Source organism: Drosophila subobscura, chromosome J (genome assembly GCF_008121235.1).
Source record: "Drosophila subobscura isolate 14011-0131.10 chromosome J, UCBerk_Dsub_1.0, whole genome shotgun sequence".
Classification (NCBI taxonomy): Eukaryota; Metazoa; Arthropoda; class Insecta; order Diptera; family Drosophilidae; genus Drosophila; species Drosophila subobscura.
This window is the reverse complement of record NC_048532.1, coordinates 17,453,838-17,474,054: the sequence shown is the minus strand read 5'-3', so window position 1 is coordinate 17,474,054 and position 20,217 is coordinate 17,453,838. Positions and strand designations below refer to the sequence as shown.

The window sequence follows — 20,217 nt, the reverse complement described above, 5'->3', positions numbered from 1 at the left end:
CACTTACGTGCATCTGTGTGGCCAGAGAAAAGAGCAATAGAGAAACACAATCACAACACAAAATCACCGGAGGTGCTGCACTTTCCATTGTACGGATGGTACTCAGCCTCAGCCTCACTTCCAGCTCCAATCACAGCCAGGTGCTGCAGCTTGGCTTGCCTCTGGGTGGAGCTGCAATTGGCCTTCAGTTGGCCACGTTTTGTGTGTGTGTTTGTGTGGCATTTGAAATTCCCACGGCGATTATATCACTGCAAAAGGAAACGCGCTCAGTCCGGATCCTGGCACTGTTCCGGAAACACAGAGGAAATTGCCTTGAGAAATACAATTTCTCTGCGACTTTTTTTTGGCTTGTTGTTTATGCAAGGGAATTGCAACCATGGTGCGGGCTTTGATTTTGGAGTTAGTGTTGGAAAAGGTGACCATATCTGACGCATGGTAGATGGCAGCAGCGAATGGTTCTGGAAGGAAAACAAGGAGAATAAAGAGAGAGAAGACCAAAATAAATTTTAAAGGTGTAAAGCTGCTTGATTAAGGTTTCCTTAAGGGATTAAGAGTTGTTTTAGTTTCAAACACAGATAATCCAGTGAAAAGTACACACTCCTTACTCACAAACTGTTTTCGCATTGCTTTTCCCCGTCAGAAATCCTAGAAAAACACAGCAACAACGAAAGGCAAAGCATAAATTACAGCAGAGGAAGAACAACATGAAACTTGAAGTGTGTTTTTGCATCATGTTCGTTCATGTTTCGCCCCTGCAGACAATGGGAGTACCTACACCTATGCAGATGTAGCCAGTCCTTTGTCCTGTTCGGTGTAGAGCAACCCTCGTGCCGTTCGCAACAATAAACAAGCCCCGAAGGCAGGGCCAGGGCCAGGGCACAGGCAACAAACAGAAGAAGACAACTAATTAAATTCTCTATGGTATGAATGCGCTTTTGTCGCATTAACCCTGCTCTGAAGAAGTCCTATTAAGTTGCCATTAACGAGGGGACCTGGACTCTCTCTTTCTTTGTTCAGGTAGGGAAGATATCTATTCATATTCATAAGCACATTTCCACCGCCATCAATAGCTCGTAAAATGTGTGTGAAAATGGGGTGCCAAGATCTGCGATCCCGATATCGTTTCAGGGGTGGTTGGCCCCGGAGCACAGTCGTAGCCACAGCCGCCACACCCCTCTGACCTACTCCTGTCCGTAGGCTACGAAGAAGCGGCAGCCAGTCAGCCAGTCAGCCAGCCAGCCAGCCAGCACACGTGTTCATCATTCTGCCTGCCTGTTGCCAGGCTAAGTTTCGAGAAGAGCTCCCCCCCCACCACCACCACTACCACACCCTCCTTGCTGCGTCTTTGTCTAAGCTTTTGTGGTAGTTTTTTGCCCAAAACCAAACGAAATGAGATCACTGTACGCTGAGCTTCGGCTTCGGCCAGCTCCTCGTGCTCGCTCGTCATCTCTCTAGTTGTCGCTGTCGCTGCCTGATCTTCGCTACGCTGTTGTTGTTGTTGTTGTTGTTGTTGTTGGTGTGTCTCCTGTTGGTGAGAAACTTTTTAGTGGAAGCGCCGGCTGTCGTCTGTCGCACATGCGCAAATGTACTTCACTTACTCATGGCCATTACAGTCCCTGCCATACCCATATAACCCATATTTATATACCCATATTTAATGCTTTTTACTTCAGCATTGGATTGCGCATAGAACACTTTTAGATAATTGGCTAATTATATGTACAAAAATACATAAATATGTACATATATGTATCTGCCCTGTTGCATGTGCGTTATGAAATTCATTTTTCCATATCTCCAATTTAGAAATTGAAAAATAGAGAAAAAAAGAGGGAGAGGAGCCCCAGTGCTGCCGGCGATCGGGCCATGCGGGTTCTGCCAAGCGAAAAATATCCACAAAATGTAAATTACTTAATTTGTGATAAACATTTATGGTGGCCCAGAGGGAGAGAGAGTCAAAGTCGAAGTCGAAGTCGGAGAGCCGCATCAGGGCCCATGCCCAATGTGCATGTGAAAAGTGCAGCACTTTCACCCAGTCCGCTACCCACTCCGCCACTCCGCCTGGAAATCAAATTGGAAGTGCCTTGCCTTAGACATTGTCGAGGGGTCGTCCAGGGTACGGGTCTGAGTACGGCTACATGTGGGGTTGACGCTTCCCACAGCTTGACAGCCCGAAATTAGATGCACAGAATGAAGTTCTGCTGATGAGAGCGAAAACAATAATGTGGAAAATTGGTTTTTATTAAGATGGATAACCCAACGAACAAGGCCAGCTCTGCATTTCCCAAAAAGTTGTAGATATTTCCGCAATGATATTTGAGAATTAAAGTCCGACAAATGTCCCAAAGTGTTCTCCCACAAATCAAGAGCCAATCTTGAAGCCCTTAAATATCATGCTTAAACCTCAAGCTTGCTAAAGATAACCTAAGTCTCATATGGATCTCCCCTGCCATAACCCACCGATTCACTCGTTAAACTGATAATGCCCCGATGCCTTAATGTTCACTCCATAATGTCATACACTTGGATGAGAACATAAATGTGTGTAGGATATACATACATATGTAGAACGGAGTGTACATACATATGTACATATGTACTACATAAATACATAACTGTAGGCATGACAAGCGGACACACACGTCCGCGTCCAACGACGGCACAACGACGGGCCACAGAAAACGTTGAGTTGAGTAGAGACTTTTCTGTCTTTCTCTGACTGTGCAAATCATTGTCGCACACATAAAAAATATTGCAGGCCACAGCCAGAGTCGTGCGAGGACGGAAGTTCAACTAACTCATTTCCGGTTATGTGTATTTTGATTTTTGTACATACATACATATGTACATACACTTATGTACATGCATACATAAATACATACATAATCTGTAGTATATTTGGACTCGGGCTCTGTCTGTGCTGCCAAGCAGCAGCGTCCATTCATACATTTCATATTTATTTCAAACTAATGTACGCGTACGGGAGGGAGTACTCCAACATTCATTCAGAACCAGGAGCATTTCCATTCAGAGAGAGAGAGAGAGAGTCGATACATGGCCTGGGCTGGTTGCTGCGCAAATACATTCTCAATTAGGTTGTAAATGAAACATAAAAAAAAGCTCTAATTACGTCGCAGCCAGCTCTATGTGGCTCGCGCACACACGCACTCATTCATACGCACAAACGTTTCTAATTTTTCGTATTTAGTACATGCACTTCCGCTTATCACTAAAGATTTGAAAGGAATTTGGGTCAACGGCAAAACAAGCAACAACCAACAGCCGCAGCCACAGCCACAGCCACAGCAAATACAACAACGTACAAGCACGCACGCATGGAAAAGATTTCTCAATGCGACAAGTGGGGAAATGCCAGAGCCCAAAAAGCTGACCCACTAACCGATCTTCATTCAATTTTGAAATTCCGTTGGCCAGCCTTAGGTTTGTGTCTGTGCTGTGTGCGAGTCAAGACAACACCCCTTACAGCTGTAGTTCCATTTAAGAGCGTTGCATGAAAGTGGCGTTGCTTGTAGTATGTAGTTGTAAACATACACAATACGTTCACCGATATGGCAGCATGGATATTAACCTAACACCCTGGCAGCTCCTCAACTTTGTTTACTTTTGAAAATGAAAAGAGATTGGAGAGAGGGGTTTGGCTGCTTAAATGTTGCATAAATGATTATCAATTGTTTAAAAAGGTCACTAATACACCGATAACCATGCATCAACAATGCTCCAACTGCATGTACATAGAAACAGCTTGCAGCGCTGACGTGCGGCCAAGTTGACATTGACTTAATCAAACGACATTGCTGGCTGATAAGAGGAGTTGAGCAGTTCCAACGCTACGCTTACGCTGAGGGGAGAACAAACACAAGCAAGCTAAATACTCGGCAACTCGCAAAACATCTGAAATCAGTCACCCGACAGCCGCCCAGCAAAACAGACGCGTACAGCAAATCGGCAAAGGCAAGAGGCGAAGGCAAAGGCAGGAAACGGGTTAACACACACAAAAACAACGTGAAAGAAGAAGCTCCTCTCTCGGGCAAACAGCGGTCAGCGATCTTTTGGCCATAGGTAGCAGCAGACAAACAGACAGTCAGCCAGCAGCATCTTTTGCAGTGCGTGCGCGTTTTGTGCGTGTGTGTGTGTGGTCATAACTAACGATTGACTCCGAGATTCAAGGGCAACGGTCAGTCGGAGGAGCAGCAGCAACAGCAACAGAAGCTACTTAACTTTGTCAACGACAATAGCAACGTGTTTTCCCGTCTACAGGTGAGTGCCAACAACACACAGACACAACACAACACACACACACACACACACACGTCGGCACGGCAAGCACCGTTAGCCCAGTTAGTGGCAGGGCAGCGCAGCGCAGCATTGTTTTTGCACGCCTCTTGGCTGTTGGCGCGTCTAGAATACATTTTTGGTGACGTCAATAAGAATTTCGCTTGCTTTGGCCTAATTTTCACTTTTTTCGCTCGCAGAATGGCACCACCCACCGTCCTGGTGACCGGCGGAGCCGGCTACATTGGCTCCCACACAGTGCTGGAGATGCTCAACGCTGGCTACAACGTCATCTGCGTGGATAATCTCTGCAATGCGTACAGCAGCGGCGCCAAGCTGCCAGAGGCACTGAGTCGCGTGCAGGAGATAACTGGCAAGAAGGTGGAATTCTATCGGGCGGACATCACGGATCGGGATCAAGTGCGCGCTATTTTCCAGGAGGTGAGTGGGTTGCACGTCAGCAATTTGGCAGCGTGGCATTGTGGGTTGCGTCAAGTGCCAACTGGATACCAATTGCTTTCCATCATTCTTATCTGTGTGCGTCGAGCGAGCGCGCGCTATCAGCCGCCGCCTTGTTCTTGTTGCTCGTTTTGTTTGCTCAAGTGGTGTGCTCTGCCGATGAAGTGCATGACCCTGGCGCGTAGCCACGCTCTGCGAGGTCACTCGCACATAACTTGGTGTGCTGGCATCGACATGAGACCACGTAGGCTGACACTGCAAAGTTGCAACAGCATCGGAAGTTGGGCACATACCTGACGCTGGAATTTCCGCTGAAAAAATCGATTCGTGTGACTAATCGAACATTTGTTTTCCGCCTCCACAGCACAAGATCGACATGGTGTGCCATTTTGCCGCACTCAAGGCTGTCGGCGAGTCCTGCCGCATACCGCTGCAGTACTACCACAACAATATGACCGGCACAAATGTGCTGCTGGAGGCCATGGCCGACAACAATGTCTTCAAGTTCGTGTACAGCTCCAGCGCCACGGTGTACGGCGAGCCGAAGTTCCTGCCCGTGACGGAGGAGCATCCCACGGGCAATTGCACGTCGCCCTATGGCAAAACCAAATATTTTACCGAGGAGATACTCAAGGATCTGTGCAAGTCCGATAAGGTACTTATACTGGCCTTCATCTTACCTAGAAATATTTACAATTTCCTCCTTTATAGCGTTGGGCTGTGGTCTCCTTGCGCTACTTCAATCCCGTGGGCGCACACATCAGCGGCCGCATTGGCGAGGATCCGAATGGCGAGCCCAACAACCTGATGCCCTACATTGCCCAGGTGGCCGTCGGGCGACGCGCTAGCCTGAGTGTCTACGGCAGCGACTTCCCCACCAAGGACGGCACTGGAGTGCGCGACTACATACACATTGTGGACCTGGCCGAGGGTCATGTGAAGGCGTTGGACAAGCTGCGCAACATTGCAGAGACTGGATTCTTCGCGTACAACCTGGGCACCGGTGTGGGCTACTCTGTGCTGGATATGGTGCATGGCTTTGAGAAGGCATCCGGCAAGAAGGTCGCCTACGTGCTGGTGGATCGTCGTTCGGGTGATGTGGCCACCTGCTATGCGGATGCCACGCTGGCAGAGAAGAAGCTGGGCTGGAAGGCATATCGCGGCATTGACAAGATGTGCGAGGATACGTGGCGCTGGCAGAGTCAAAATCCGAATGGCTACGCCAACAAGTAGTTCGCGATTGATATGAGAATCGTTTGAATCTTGCCTCTGTGTCGCCATTCCCCCACCCTACCTATAGCCGTGCCTCGCTCGCATATTCCAAACTTGATTTATTGTATTTTACTTAGGTAGCAAATGTTCTTGCAACAAGCTGTGTATATTTTTTTCGTTCCAAAATTTCAAAGTGCAAATCGCAGCCTCAAAGGGCCGCCCTCATATCATGATGTATCGATGTATGTATGTATGTAGTCTGATTATGTAGATCCAAAGTACATTTGTAATTAAAGAAGGCTCCTCGCTGTTGTCATGTAATGTTACACTCGGCTTTTTATGGCGCCGGCTCATTAGCAGCGGCTGCTAATGGCACCAAACAATCACATAATTAAGGTCAGAGCCAAGGTTAGCCACAAAGTACTCAATTATTTAATGTATTTACGATCAGTTTAGACAATTCCTTTGCAAACATTTATTCAAATGCAATTTAACATTAAAAAAACTCAATTGTAAAACTTAAGTTATGTATACATACATATTTATGTATGTATTATGTATACACATCTCTCTCTGCACAGTTAACGGGCTTATTTATCACAAGTATGTACTATTTATGTATGTTTCAACAACTTTGCGTTAGTTTTTGTTTTTGAGTTTCAGTTTTCTGTTTTTGGAATGCTGCTGCTGCTGGGGTAGCGTATAAAAGTACAAAAATTGTTTATATCAAATCTGGTGGCATGTCTAAGAGTATGTTTAGGCTTTTTGTTTATGTTTACGCTTCTATTTCGTTTTGTATTCGGTATTTGGCAATGTGTTCTATTGGCAGTTCGATCAGGCAGCTGATGAGCAGCACACAAATGGACATAACACAACACTGACAGGCAGGCGGCAGGCGCCACCTCACAGGCTACTTAAAACCAAGGCAAAGTAATTGAATTTAACAAGAAGCGTTGCTAGTTGGCTACATTTACGGCTTACATTTGGGTATATGTGTATCTATGTTTGTGCGATATGCATAGAGTATGTACCTACATACTTGATAGGTTGGATATAGCATATGTTTAGTGTATATCTAAGTATTTCGGATAGTTTCCAAAAGAGCGTAGAGATCCTTAGCACAGACGACTGGCAAATGAAGTAGATAGTTTTATATGCCGCTTAAATACTGCTTGCTGTATTACGTTAGGCTCCAGTTTTCACTTATGTGGATGTGACGCCCTTGCGTGCCACCAGCATATTCAGGATTGGGTTTTTCCTGATGTAGCTGACTGCCTTTTTATGTGTGACCATTGTAAAGTCGTAGCCATTGCACTGGAGTATTTTGTCGTGGATGCGCAGTCCTGCCCGCGCTGCAGGACTTCCCTCGTGCACCTCCGTAACGTATATGCCCTGCGGAATACAGAATTACATTAATATTTTCGACCTGCTAGGTGCAAAATGTCTCACGTAGTCCGTGTAGCCCTGTGGACTCTTTTTGTAGTCCTGATCGATGCCGCCACCGATTTTGAAGCCACACTTGAGTATCTCACGTCCCTCCTGGTCGTAGTCCTTCTCCTTGTGCAGCGTTATGGGAATCTGTAAGGAAAGTACATACATTACAATCTATTCCATTCAAATATGAAAGTTTTTTGCTTTTGCTCCAGCGACCCAATTTCACCAATACACACACGACAGCACACTCTGCACATGCACACACACACACATAAGATGAGTGATGCGAGAGAGAGACTCGTCTTCAAATTCTACTTTTACGCTGGACAACTTACACTCAAACACTCCATAGCAGTGCCTGCCTGGTGCTGAAATGCCATTTTCGCCATGATTGCTGTTGTTTAGGGTTTGATTTGATTGCAATTAGATGCTAACAGGTAATTATTTTCAGCAATAGTCGCTGCTGTCGCCCACAACAAAATCTTCTTCTTCTGCGCTGCCAGTTAAAGTGTTGAGCAACGTCAGAGGTGTACAGAAAACATCTGTTGGCGGGTCTCAGCTGAATTTGATTTTGATTTTTTATTGAGAACAGAATGCATGGAGTTAAACAATTAAGAATGTCTAAAAACTAGGAACGGCGCATCGCCAGCATAGTGTTTATCTCCCAAATGATGATGCGGGTTCTGTCGATTATCTCGCGCAGCTGGCGGTTTTTCAGTTTCACAGTCTCGATGTATTCGTGATTCTCCTGCAGCACCTTGCGGTATTCGTCGCACTGGGAAGTCTCAATTCTTGGCTCCGGCTCGTCTTTGTACGGAATGAGGCTCTCGGCATTCATGTAGTCCATCACCGCATCGTTGCACTTGTCGTAGATGATACGCACCCGCTTGAAGAGCAAGCGGATCGTGCGGAAGTACTCCTGCACCTTTTTCTCCGTGTTGTTGTCCCGATGCGAGGTGGGCTGTATGTTCTTCAGGGCGGAGAACACCTCCTGGAAGCGCGATGCGATGTCCTGCACTGTCTCCTGGCCCAGCCGCGAGAGCTGCACTATGTTGATCTCCTTGTGCGGATTTGGCTGCGAAATGGCCAGCATATTGTTGCCGCCACCGCCACCGGCGCCCGGTGCCACACTAGCACCAGCATTGTGCTGCTGTTGTTGTTGCTGAAGATTTGGTTGCTGCTGTTGTTGTTGTTGCAGCTGTTGTTGAGGACCTGCGTTGCCGCCGCCCATTCCAACGCCCTGCTGTGGGCCCATCATTTGCTGTTGCATGGCCTGTTGCGGCGGCATGGACATGGGCACGCCTTGCATCATCTGCTGCTGCTGCATTTGGTGCTGCGGCGACATGCCTGGCATTAGGCCGGTCGGCCCAACGGCATTGGGGTTCATTTGAATGCCGCCCGGTCCTCCCATCATGTTTAGCTGCTGCTGTTGTTGTTGTTGCTGCTGCGGCGTCATATGCATTTGCGACATATTGCCGTGCTGCATGCCACCGCCGCCTTGCATGAATCCGCCCATGGGCATCATGTTTGGTGCTCCTCCACCGCCGCCTGCAGGTCCCTGGTTGCCCTGATTCTGTCCGTATTTCCACATTTTAATCAACAAAACAATTGCAAAATTTGCAATCTGACCGAAAGAAATTTCACAACACCGCGAAAGAACAAAACAACACAGCACTGCTTTTCTGTCGAATGCTTGCCAAATATACCAACACTAGAACATTTTGGATTCAGTGTTGTTAAACGGTCAGGCGGAACGAACAAGTAATTCCCGCGGCTTTTACGTTTTCTGGAAGTTTTGCTGTATAATGGCAGGCGACGAGATCAACAATGGCTTTGGCGAATGCGTAAGTTAGTTAACCGAATTCAGACGCACGAACTTACTATGTGGCTATCATTTTCAGGGCTACTTCGAGGCCAAGAAGTCCAAGCTCGAAGAACAATTCGCGGCCGCCAGCGATCCATTTCGAAAGTCGAATTTGTTTCAAGGCATTTCGATATTCGTCAATGGATTGACGGATCCACCGTCCGACGAGCTAAAGCAAATTATGATGGTACATGGCGGCACATTTCACCACTACGAAAGGACGCACACAAAGTTCATCATTGCATCCAATCTGCCCGACGTGAAGGTGCGCAACATGAACACGAGCAAAATCATAAGCGCCCAATATATCGTGGACTGTTTGAAGAACCAGCGGGTGCTGGACTACAAGCCATATCTGCTGTACACCAACCAGAAGACCACACAGCCTAGACTGGTCTTTGGGAAAGGCAAAAACACGAGCAGAGCAGATGAAACAGTGGCGGTGACCATGTCTGAGACTGCGCCAGAACCTCCCCCCGTACCCGAGAATGACCTGGGCAACATTCTGAAGGTCTTGCAGTTGGCGGCTGTTGCTGCCACCTCGCCCAAGAAGGAGGCGGCAGATAAAACTGTGGCAGATGTCTCCACTCTGTCCAACAGCGTGCGCACAGCCGTCGATCCGGCGTTTCTCGGCGAATTTTACAAGAATTCGCGCCTGCATCACATTGCCACACTCGGAGCGGGCTTCAAGCAGTACGTCTGTGAGCTGCGCCAGGCGCATGGCGCTCAACCATTTCCCAAACGGAACGAGCTGCGTTCAGTGCTCAGCGGCAAGCAGGAGTTGAATGCGGACCCTGCCCACTACGTCATGCACATTGACATGGATTGTTTCTTCGTGTCCGTCGGTCTGCGCTCGCATCCGGAGTGGCGCGGCCTGCCGATTGCCGTGACCCATTCGAAGGGCGGCAGTGCAGCCACCGATGTGCCCGTCCATCCGCAGTCCGATCGCCAGGCCGAGCGTGCGCTCTTTGCCGATCGATTCGAGCATCAGCTGCACGACAATTTCCGCGCGGACAAAGTTCGCACTGGCTTCGAGAAGAAAATGTCGCTGTCGGAGATCGCTTCCTGCAGCTACGAGGCCCGTGCCAAGGGCATTCGCAATGGCATGTTCGTGGGACAGGCGCTGAAGCTGTGCCCCGAACTAAAGACAATTCCCTACGACTTCGAGGGCTACAAGGAGGTGGCCTTTGCCCTGTACGACACGGTGGCACAGTACACACTGAACATTGAGGCCGTGAGCTGTGACGAGATGTTTGTGGAGCTCACGGATCTGGTGGCTGATCTCCAGGTGGATGTAATGTCATTTGTGGCTCATCTTAGGGAGGAAGTGCGCGGCAAGACGGGTTGTCCGTGCTCCGCGGGTGTCGGCAGCAATAAGTGGGTGAAGAAAGACTTCATTTGAGTTCTGTTTTAATGTGCTAAACCCTTGCAGATTGCTTGCACGCATGGCCACCAAGAAGGCCAAGCCGAATGGCCAGTTCCTGCTCGCTCCCGGCATCGATGTGTTGGCCTACATGGCGCCCACTCCGCTGGAGGAGCTGCCGGGTGTGGGCGCCAGCATGCGGCACAAACTGGAGCAGGCTGGACTGCGCAACTGTGGGGATGTGCAGGGCACATCGCGCGAGAAACTGGAAACGCTGCTGGGCAAGAAGTTGGCGCTGACATTGCAGCAGCATAGTCGTGGCATTGATACACGTGCGCTGGTCTACGAGCAGGTTGGTCGCTGACAGATGAAAGCCTCCGGTTTTATAGTCTCTCCCTCCTTTTCAGCAACGCAAATCTGTCTCCGCAGAGGTCAACTACGGCATACGCTTCAGCAATGCCAGCGAGTGCGAGACATTTTTGCGTCAGCTCAGTGCGGAAGTTAGAACGCGTCTAACAGACATCAAACGCAAGGCCAAGTCGATCACCTTGAAGGTCATGGTGCGTGCCGCCGAGGCGCCCATTGAGGCGTCCAAATTTATGGGCCACGGCGTGTGTGACACCCTCAACAAGTCAGCAATGCTGCAACATCCCACTGATGACGTTAATGTCATCACCTCGCATGTCCTCAAACTGATGAACGAGTTTGACTTGCCGCCGCATGAGCTGCGTGGCATAGGCATACATCTCAGTAGGCTCTCGGACGTCAACGAAGTGAAAAAGGAAAACGTTCTGCTGCAAATGTTTGAGAAAATGTCAGAGAAGCGAAAGGGTGAGGCAAATTTTACAGTGTGGAAGGGAATACATTAATATTTTCCACACCCAAACGCAGTTGAACCCACCGCCGTGGAAGTGCACGAGGAACCGCAGCCTGAGCTGGAGCAGGCTGAGCAGCAGCCCCAACAACCACTAGACATGTCATCAGAATGGAAGAACTCCACCAATACATCGATCAACAATGCAACGATTGATCCCGAGGTTCTCGCACAGCTGCCGGAGGATATACGGCAAGAGGTGCTCGACAACATGGACGAACATCTGCAGCCCAAGCGCTCGGAGCCGCGTCGCAGAAATCGTAGAAAGGCAAAAGATGCTGTACGCAGGTCCTTGCCGTTTCCGTCAGCTCCACCGCCGTCGATGAAAGCCTCAGCGAAGAAGTCCTCAAATGGGGCGCAGCACCTGCGACAAGCACTGCGTAAACGCTACCGCGGTGGCGGTCAAACAGATGAAATTGTGATGGACTATATCGACAAGGTGTCCAATCATGTGCACCCTGCCATTTTTGAGTATATCTCACGCCCGGAGGGTGAGGTGCCGCAGAACTTACAGGGAGCAGCAGCAGCGCCCAGCCCTCAGCCTCCAGCTACGCTGCAAAACTATCTGCTGGGCAGCAACTACAAAACGATGCTAGCCGACTGGGTCAGCAATCAAAGGTATCCCAATCACACGGACATCATAACAATGAATGAGAAGCTTGCCGAGTTGGTCAAAGGCCGCTACAGCAGTCGGATTTATGACATAATGAAGCATCTGTGCAGGCAAGCCCACAGTCTGTTTGCCCCTTTCCACTTTCTAACTTTGTTCTTTCTTTCAAGGCTGATCAAACACAAACACGAAGACATCTGCGAGTGGCACATGGCCTACAGGCTCATCGAGGATACTGTCCAGCATCATATGATGGAATTTGAGGGTTATCACATGATGCTTGCAGAGCGCATCGGCTGCGTCATGTGTGAGCCTATGTGATGTTTATAAGGCAGTGCACGAATGGCCACGGGTCAAGAATAGTCGTCTTCCCTCTTAAACTCATTGAGAGATTACAGAAATTACAATTTAAAGCAGAGAATAATTAAATGTTCTGGAATTTCATGTCTGTCAGCTTCTGTTGGATAGCAGTTCTTGTGTAATGTACAATGTAGATGTCAGGTACATGTAGACAAGTGGGCGCGAGGTTCAAATGTGCGTGCTCTGAGGTATTAGTTTAGTTTGCTGCACATATTTCCAGTTTGGAATAAATTGCTGCTTGGAATACTTGAAATGTCTAAATTCCCATTTACTTGCCATCTTACTGCAGGCGTTGAAGATTTACCACCGTCCTCCCCCCTTGCAAAAGAAAAGTCGGCAAATAATTTACAACACGAAATCCGCATAGGTGGCAATTAGTAAGAGCGGTAAATAATATGTATGTAGCTGCTGTGACGACTGCGTTGATAACTTAATACATGAAAGGGCACGGGCAGGCGACTTGCGACTTGGCAGCGGCTTAAACGCTTTAGCTCCGTGGGCTACCGCCACCATTCGCGTAGCATCCGTGGAGAGCCAGCAAGCACTCAAGACAAATAGGCCAGGCGGCCACAACACCTGGCGGAACTGGCAAGTCATAATTTGCACTTTAATGAAAGCGGCGGCGGCTGCGGCGGCTCAACGTTCGAACAGGTTAGTGTTGAACAGTTCTATAAAGTCACTGCAGTTAATCGCTGCGACGTCGACGGCGGCTCTGTAATATGTAATTGATTCGCGTGCGGCAAGCCCAATCCCCAACTGCAGCAGCCCCACATGGACTATAACAATTACTTGGACAACCCCTCTGTGGGCTGGCAGCTGCAGATGTTGTTGCCCCGGTAATTAAAAATAGTCAAGCTGCATTTCTTTTCGCCCAGCATCCGGTGATGTGCATCCATCCTCGTGTGTGTGTGTGTGTGGTGTGCTTGTGGGTTGGGCCAGAACCGGGTCTGGACTGGATTTACATGGTCTGCGCTTTGTCTGATTTAATTATGTGCGCAAAGGCGTCGTTGTTTCATAAATTTTATGCATCCTGTCGTCGCGGAACACAGTAGCCGCTCAATTTAGTGTTGGGTATCGGGATGATGCTGCTGTCCCGCTCTGCAGCAAGATGCAAATGTTGCCAGGTTTTGATAGACTTGTTGGCTGCCAACATGATTTGTCAACGTGAACTGCGGAGGGGAGACCATAACTTGGCCCACAACTGAAACGATTTTTACTTTGTTTGATGTTGTGGCAGCTGTCTTCTCCCTTTTGATGGGTGAGTGTAAACATATCCAGAAGCAGCGTGCGGCCTGGCCCGGCCTAGCCGTTTCCCACGCTTACACACAGCCACGACGAGTCTCGACTTCGACCTGCATGTGGAGAGTAGAGCCAAGTAGTATTCAACAGTAGCTGCCAAAGCAGCTGGAAACTGTCAACATTATCGGACGTGACTCGCTACGACAAGATCACTGCCACAGCAGCTTCGACTCCAACTCTAGCTGCGGCCCTGCGCCGAAATGTAGAAGAGAGACAAAAAACGTTTGCCACATGCAAATCCGTGTAGAAGGCATATGGCACACAGCAACAACAACACAAACAGCGGGATCTGAGACTCTGGCCTGATGTTGATAAAGCCAGCAGTTGTTGCTGCAACCAAATAAGCCAACAGCAGACGCTGCTTGTTGATTCACATTTTGCCGCCAAAGCCCCAGTCTGAGTCTCAGTCTCTGTTGTGTCTATGCAAAACTTCTAGCCAATTAACTTGGCTAGCGGCGGCGGAGAGCCATTCCCATTCCCAGTCCCAGTCCTGCCTCTGCTCTGTGCCTTATGATTAGAATCGTCGACAGGAGGCTGCCGCCGTCGCCGCTGCCATACGGGCACAGCAACAGCTCCGACTGCAACTGCAACTGCAGCAACATGAGGCGCAACTAACCAAAGCTAATGAACCATGTTGCCGCTGATGAACCCGAGCTGATTAATGATGCTTTGCCGGGAACAACAGCCGAACAGGCGAACTGCAACTGAAAATCCCAAGCCCAAACTCAGGCCCGTTCCCTGGGGCCCAGCTAACAACTTAACTAGCTCAATGGTGGGCTTAGGGTTTGGCCAATAAAACCACTGAGAGAAATTGCAGTGCCAATTTGGTGGATGTTGCCAAAGAGTGTGCTGCTGCCTTTTCTTTCCGTGCAGGTGTAGAGACGAATTTCGACAAAACTTTGCCAATGCCCAATGGCCATGGCCGAAACAAAGGCCGCGCAGGCGCACCTGAGAATGTTGATGGCCCCATGGAGGCCCACAGGAGAGCGCTACGAAGTGGAGGATGGAGTGGGAGTAGCAGAGAGCAGAGTGGAGACGGGAGAACATGTTCAAGTCCAAGTGCAAGTCGTTTTTTATGCCACTCAAGCAACAGCGACAACAGCCGGCCAAAACAAGGGACTGTCTTGGGCCCAGTCTTTGCGAACTTGGACTTGGACTTGGCTTGGACTTGGGTCTGCCTACCGTCGGGGCCCTTTATCACATGCGCACATCATTTACTGAACGTGGACGCAGCGCACTTCAGCAATTGCCTTTAAAGTGTTTGCGTCGTGACAAAATCAATGTTGCCCCGTCTGTAGGCAGTCGGCGGGGCAGTCGGCAGACGCAGCTGAGGCCACAGCCGTCTGGCTCGCTCTCTGACAGCCTCCTCTTGGACAGTGATTCATGGTTTATTAAGCGCATTATGCCGCAGGATACTTTGAAGTTGCCACAGCGCAGCAGAAGGAGAACGACAACGAGTTGCACGTGTTTGAGGCCCTTAAAAATGCGGCAGTTGTTTGTCCCCTGCAGCCATGCGGCAATGGCATTGGCCATGAACACTTGGGCCACTACTGCACAGAGAGTACTGCGCGTATGTTGCTGCTCCTGCTGCTGCCTGTTGATCCTCCCTCCGTGCTGGGCCCAGCAATTGATTACTTAACATGTTTTATGCGTACGGCAAGTTATGTGGCGACTGGCGCGTTAATTTGCCTTCTTGCCTACAGTGCAGTTCCCGCGTCTGGCCTTGGTCAAGTCTAAGCCACCAGCAACTCCTCCTCCTCTTCCTCTCAGTGCATCAGAGTCCGAGTCTGAGTCCGAGTCTGCGCCTGCGTCTGGCGTCCAAACAAATTGCCGCTCGGCAGGCGCTGGCCGTAAATCAGCGCGCCAGTCAAAACACATCAACAGCATCAATAGGCGAGACTCAAACTCAAAATTGCGTTTGGCTTTGGAGTCGGGTCTGCGATGTGTGGTGGCTTCCCAGGCCACGGCTCGATTACCGTTGGCAGACACCCACACGAGGTGTGGGGCGGGGGGCGGGGAGACCAATTTCAATCGGGGCGTTCCGCAAAATCACTTCAACAGATAAGTTCAACTACGAGCGAGTGCAGCGGCCAGTGATGGCAGCGTGAGGCGGGCACACACACGTGCAAGAGATAAATCTGCTGGCACAACTATTCCTCAAGGCGTACCTCGTGTCACGCTGCCAGCCCTAAGCTCTGTATGCGCAATGGTTTGCATGTGCAAATGGAATTAATTATGCGCCGCGTAAGCAAATACAAAACGAATGGAAATTGAGTGCGAGATGAATTGCCAGTCGGAGATGCTGGCGGGCGATAAGTTCCTAAACGTGGCTCTGATTTATGCCCGGCTGTTGTTGCTGTTGCTGTTGCTGTACCTGCATTACGTATGCCAAAAATATGCAAATTGGCAATTGGAAGTGTGAACACAGCCAGTGGCAAACACACAGCAGACTCCGGCAACCAACACATGCCACAGCGGCAGCACCAAACTTCCCCCGTGAATTATGCCGCAGCACCTTGCCCATTAGAATGCCGCCGCCGCCGCCACCGCCGCAGCCGCCAATCGGAGAGCGTCAGAAATAAATTACAAAATCGTGTAAAGTGCAAACTGGACTTGGACATGGGATGCCAGTACCTCGGACTCTGTGTCCCTCTGTGTCTTTGGCTTTTCCACCGATTCCCCTTAGCACATTTTGTCTTTTGACGTTTTTCGCTTGGCTTCTCTAATCGCCTTTATGGCCACATAAATCTTGCCTCGAATTTGCCGTTGCCCCAGTGTGGATTTCCTTTATTTATTCATACCTTACACGTATGTAGATATAATATTATTTTGTTGCTGTTGCTGTTGCTGTTGCTGTTTTTGTTCGCTTTTCAATTGAGCTGCCAAGTGGTGCAAGTCGCGGCTGGCTTTGATTTATTTGCGCTCTCGTTGGTGTGTGTCTGGTCTGTCTCTGGGCCGATAATGATAACATTTTCACGCATTTTTAATTATTTATGCCGAGTGCTGGTGGGGCAGCAGCTCTGACTCCTATATCTGCTGCAAATCAGACGATATGCCATGTCGTGTGCAGCCGGCGAGTTGTAATTGCATCGTTTTAGCTGGCAAAATATGCTAAGTATGGCCACGCCCCATGCTCCCCGAAGAGCGGAGGGACTGCTGCTCCAGCTCCAGCTCCAACAGCTGACAGGTGCAGCTGCTGTGGTGCGGTGGGTCCAATTCCAGAGTTCAGCTCATGAATGCCACAGCGCGTTTGTATGACATTAATCTTGGCATTACATCAGCTGCAGTTTAGTTCTTAGTCTAAACTTGCTTTAATTTCTACAACTGTGGAGGATTTTCTGTAGGTAAAGCTTGCCCATCGCTAGCCGGAAGTGTCCGCTTATCATTAGCCAGTTGCCTTTGCCATCAATTACAGCAACTGCTGCTGCTGTTCCTCCTGCTGCTGCAATTACCTGCGATTATCGCCAATACACCCACCGACGCGGCACTTTCGGAACGTACAAAGAGAGCTCCCCGAAAGGCAGCAGCCACAATCACAGCCACATTTAGTCATACCAAAATGCTACGTAAACTGACAGTCTATTTGTTTTGTGTCAGTCGTCTGCGGCCATTGCCATTTGGCTGGCCTGTTTGAGATTGTTGCAGCCACAAGGAGAAGGAGCAGGGGCAGTGGCAGTGGCAGGGGCAGTGGCAGCAACTCTTGCCGCTGTCGCTGACACGCCTGCAATTGCGCTGATATGAATCACACACAGAGCGCGGACCCAGTGCCGAATGAGTAGCATTATCTAGATAAATAATTATTCAACTTAAATCGAAATCGTAATGCATTTTTTGTACTGCTCTTGCTGGAAATTGTTGCTGGCTGTCCGCTCTGCCTGTCCGCTCTGCTGTCCGCTCTGCCTGTCCGTTCTGCTGTTGCTCCCACTTTTTTTTTGTTCGCGGGAGTGTCAAAGTGACGGCAAATGAATGCATTGTCAGTGGTTCGTTAGCAATATCGCTGCACTGTTGCATGCCCCATGTTGCACGGCGTAATTGGACAGCGATACAAATCGCGCCAGAAGAGGCTCCCGGCCACGCCCAGCGAAAACACCTGCAACCGTTTACACGACAGCCAAACAACAGCCGCCACGAAGCCAATTTGTCAAATTTCCGCAACGAAATTGAAGCTGAAGTTGAAGCCGAAGCCAAAAGCCTAAAAGCTAAAGCCACGGGCAGGGACTACACTTTAGACTGGATCTTCGGGACTCACTTAACGCCCAGGCGGCGTTGCAATTATCCTTATTAGTTGTGGCATAAAACCCGAAGCTCGATCTGCACTCGGATTGGGATTTGGCTGCTCCTTGCCACTCTGCTTGTTTGCACTGATAAATGCTCTGGAAAGCTGCAGCTTCGGGGGCTGGCAACACTCCTAATTACACGGCTCGAGTGTCGGGCTGCGTCGGACGGTGTCGGACTGTGTCGGGATGTGCTTCCAGGAAGGCCTTTTGCCAATTTCACACCAATTCCCTTTGCGCTTCAAGTTTATGTTCTGAGGGTTCCCTATCATTAGCCGCCAGACTCGGACATGAGCATGGACATGGTCAAAGCAGAATCAAGCAGCAATTATGGATCGGCTGCCCCTTGCCAATCGATTGCCTGCCTGCCGCATTGTGAGGCATTTATGGCGCCGCAGACGCTGGCAATTAAACAATTGGGCAGCAGCCAACAATGCGGCCTTCTGGCCAAATTAAGCTCTGCTTTGCTGCCATACTTGGTCAATGAAATCGTAACAAGTTGTAAGCGATAAGAACTTGGAGCCATTGTTTGGGGCTGTTCCATGGCTGTTGCTGTGTCTCCATTGTTGCTGCAGCATTGTTGCTGCTGTAACATGTTGCTGTTGTTGCTGCTGTTACATGTTGCTGGCTGCTGCGCTGCTCCTGCTGTTGGCGTTGTTGTCGCCGCTTGTTCATTGACTTTGGCCAGCGGTTCTCCTTCTCGTACATATATAATTATGGACATTATTATTATTGCCTTTTGCTCTGGGCTCAACAAAATTTACATGCCTCGGCGCCAGCAGCTGTAGCCAGCGGGCCGATTAGCAATCAGTCGGGGGGCGGTGCCATGCGGCCACAGCAACTGCAATAAATTCCCAAATGTTGCACTTGCAAGAGCGACACCTGTCAGCCATTGATCCGATGGGAAATTACAAGCAATTACATGTAAGGGCAAGAGATTTGCTCAGAGTACAAGAGAAGATGTCCCAGGCTGTCGCTCTGCTAAATTTATGCTGGGAAAAGAGAGAGGAGTCGCTCCCAGACTGTGTCCCCTAGTCGTGTGTTTGTGTTGCTTCGGTAGCCATGGCCGCGGCAGCTAATTAATTTGCCATTTGTGTCCCATTAGCGTAATTGTCTGTCAGCCGGAACGCGCCTTGTTCTCCCCTTTGACATGGCTAACGACGACCGACGACAGTTGGACAAGCCACCGGACTGGACATGCAACTGAGGCTGAAGCTGAAGCTGGACCGGATTGGAGGAGCTGCTGGAGCTGGCCAACCTTTAACTGCATTTTATGTGTCACCAGTGTGGCCCGTCAGCCGTTCCGCCGCTGGTGTTCATTTGCATACGAATGGGAATTTGCATGCAGACGTTGGCCTTCTGCTGGCGCCTTTTTGCTGGGCATTGGAGTGTCTAATGGCGCCCATCAGTCTGTAGGAACACCTGCAGCCAGCCCACGCGGCAGAGCGCGAGAGACACCCACTGGCAGAGCTGTAGAGGCAGGAGGCAGCGTCTGGAGTCTGGAATGCCCAGACAGCGCCATAAATGAGTCCCCAAAGCAGAATATTTTCCTGCCTCCTGGCAGCTGCGCAGCAGTGGGAGTCGCGAGCGCTGACAGCAGAGGAAAGAGCAAAAGGAGAGCCCAAGGAGAGGCTTTGGAGAGTGTTTGGGCATGAGGAAGTCTGTCCTAGAAGCTGCTCTTACTTGGGGTAAACAGAGGTGCAATGGAGCCACCCTTCAGTGCTCCGAATTCCCTCCAAGTTTTTTGGCTGGCATGCTCCTCCCTCCTGCCAACAATTGCTCCCAAAGTTCCTCACGATCCATCGCTGGCATCGAGAGTGCAGCTGCAACACTGTCGCCACACGATCCCCCGGCACCCCACCAGAGTCTAGACAGAGGGGAGTCTGTCGGCTCGTTGGCCTTATAAAGGCGCAAGTCTGCGTCGTCTCGTCGCGGCTCCAAGAGCAATTGCCGTGGCCATAGATTGCTGGCGCAGATGTCGCCGCAGCCAAAGCTCCAGGAATGGTGCACGCAGCCGCAGCCCCGTCTCTGCCTCTGTGGCAGCTGCGGCCCACGCACTTGTCTGGTCGCCAAGTAAACAAAAGGCCGCCAAGAGCCAGGTGGAGGGCAGACAAGGTTGCAGCGTGGGCGGCGGCCAGGGCGTAGCCCAAGTCACGATTTGGTCAATCAAATGGG

At 49.9% G+C, this 20,217-nt stretch overlaps 4 protein-coding genes across 4 annotated transcripts; 2 read left to right on the top strand and 2 right to left on the bottom strand.

Moving 5' to 3' along the window:
- The first annotated feature begins 3,830 nt into the window (after positions 1 to 3,830).
- LOC117893184 (UDP-glucose 4-epimerase) lies at positions 3,831 to 6,290 on the top strand. The gene is made up of 4 exons (XM_034799677.1): positions 3,831 to 4,278; positions 4,494 to 4,734; positions 5,117 to 5,407; positions 5,464 to 6,290. The coding sequence occupies exons 2-4, from the start codon at positions 4,495 to 4,497 to the stop codon at positions 5,983 to 5,985; spliced, it is 1,053 nt and encodes a 350-aa protein (XP_034655568.1). The 5' UTR covers positions 3,831 to 4,278; position 4,494; the 3' UTR covers positions 5,986 to 6,290.
- A 245-nt stretch (positions 6,291 to 6,535) lies between these two features.
- On the bottom strand, positions 6,536 to 7,895 carry LOC117893186 (tax1-binding protein 3 homolog). The gene is made up of 3 exons (XM_034799679.1): positions 7,734 to 7,895; positions 7,414 to 7,542; positions 6,536 to 7,356 (listed from the first exon to the last, which is right to left on the bottom strand). Exons 1-3 carry the CDS (start codon positions 7,785 to 7,787, stop codon positions 7,168 to 7,170), a joined length of 372 nt encoding a protein of 123 aa, XP_034655570.1. The 5' UTR covers positions 7,788 to 7,895; the 3' UTR covers positions 6,536 to 7,167.
- Positions 7,896 to 7,953: 58 nt separating this feature from the next.
- Positions 7,954 to 9,061, bottom strand: LOC117893185 (mediator of RNA polymerase II transcription subunit 30). The gene has a single exon (XM_034799678.1). It carries the CDS (start codon positions 8,987 to 8,989, stop codon positions 8,027 to 8,029), a length of 963 nt encoding a protein of 320 aa, XP_034655569.1. The 5' UTR covers positions 8,990 to 9,061; the 3' UTR covers positions 7,954 to 8,026.
- An 81-nt stretch (positions 9,062 to 9,142) lies between these two features.
- Positions 9,143 to 12,613, top strand: LOC117893183 (DNA repair protein REV1). The gene is made up of 6 exons (XM_034799676.1): positions 9,143 to 9,242; positions 9,300 to 10,639; positions 10,695 to 10,977; positions 11,033 to 11,456; positions 11,517 to 12,222; positions 12,280 to 12,613. Exons 1-6 carry the CDS (start codon positions 9,204 to 9,206, stop codon positions 12,428 to 12,430), a joined length of 2,943 nt encoding a protein of 980 aa, XP_034655567.1. The 5' UTR covers positions 9,143 to 9,203; the 3' UTR covers positions 12,431 to 12,613.
- Positions 12,614 to 20,217: the final 7,604 nt, after the last annotated feature.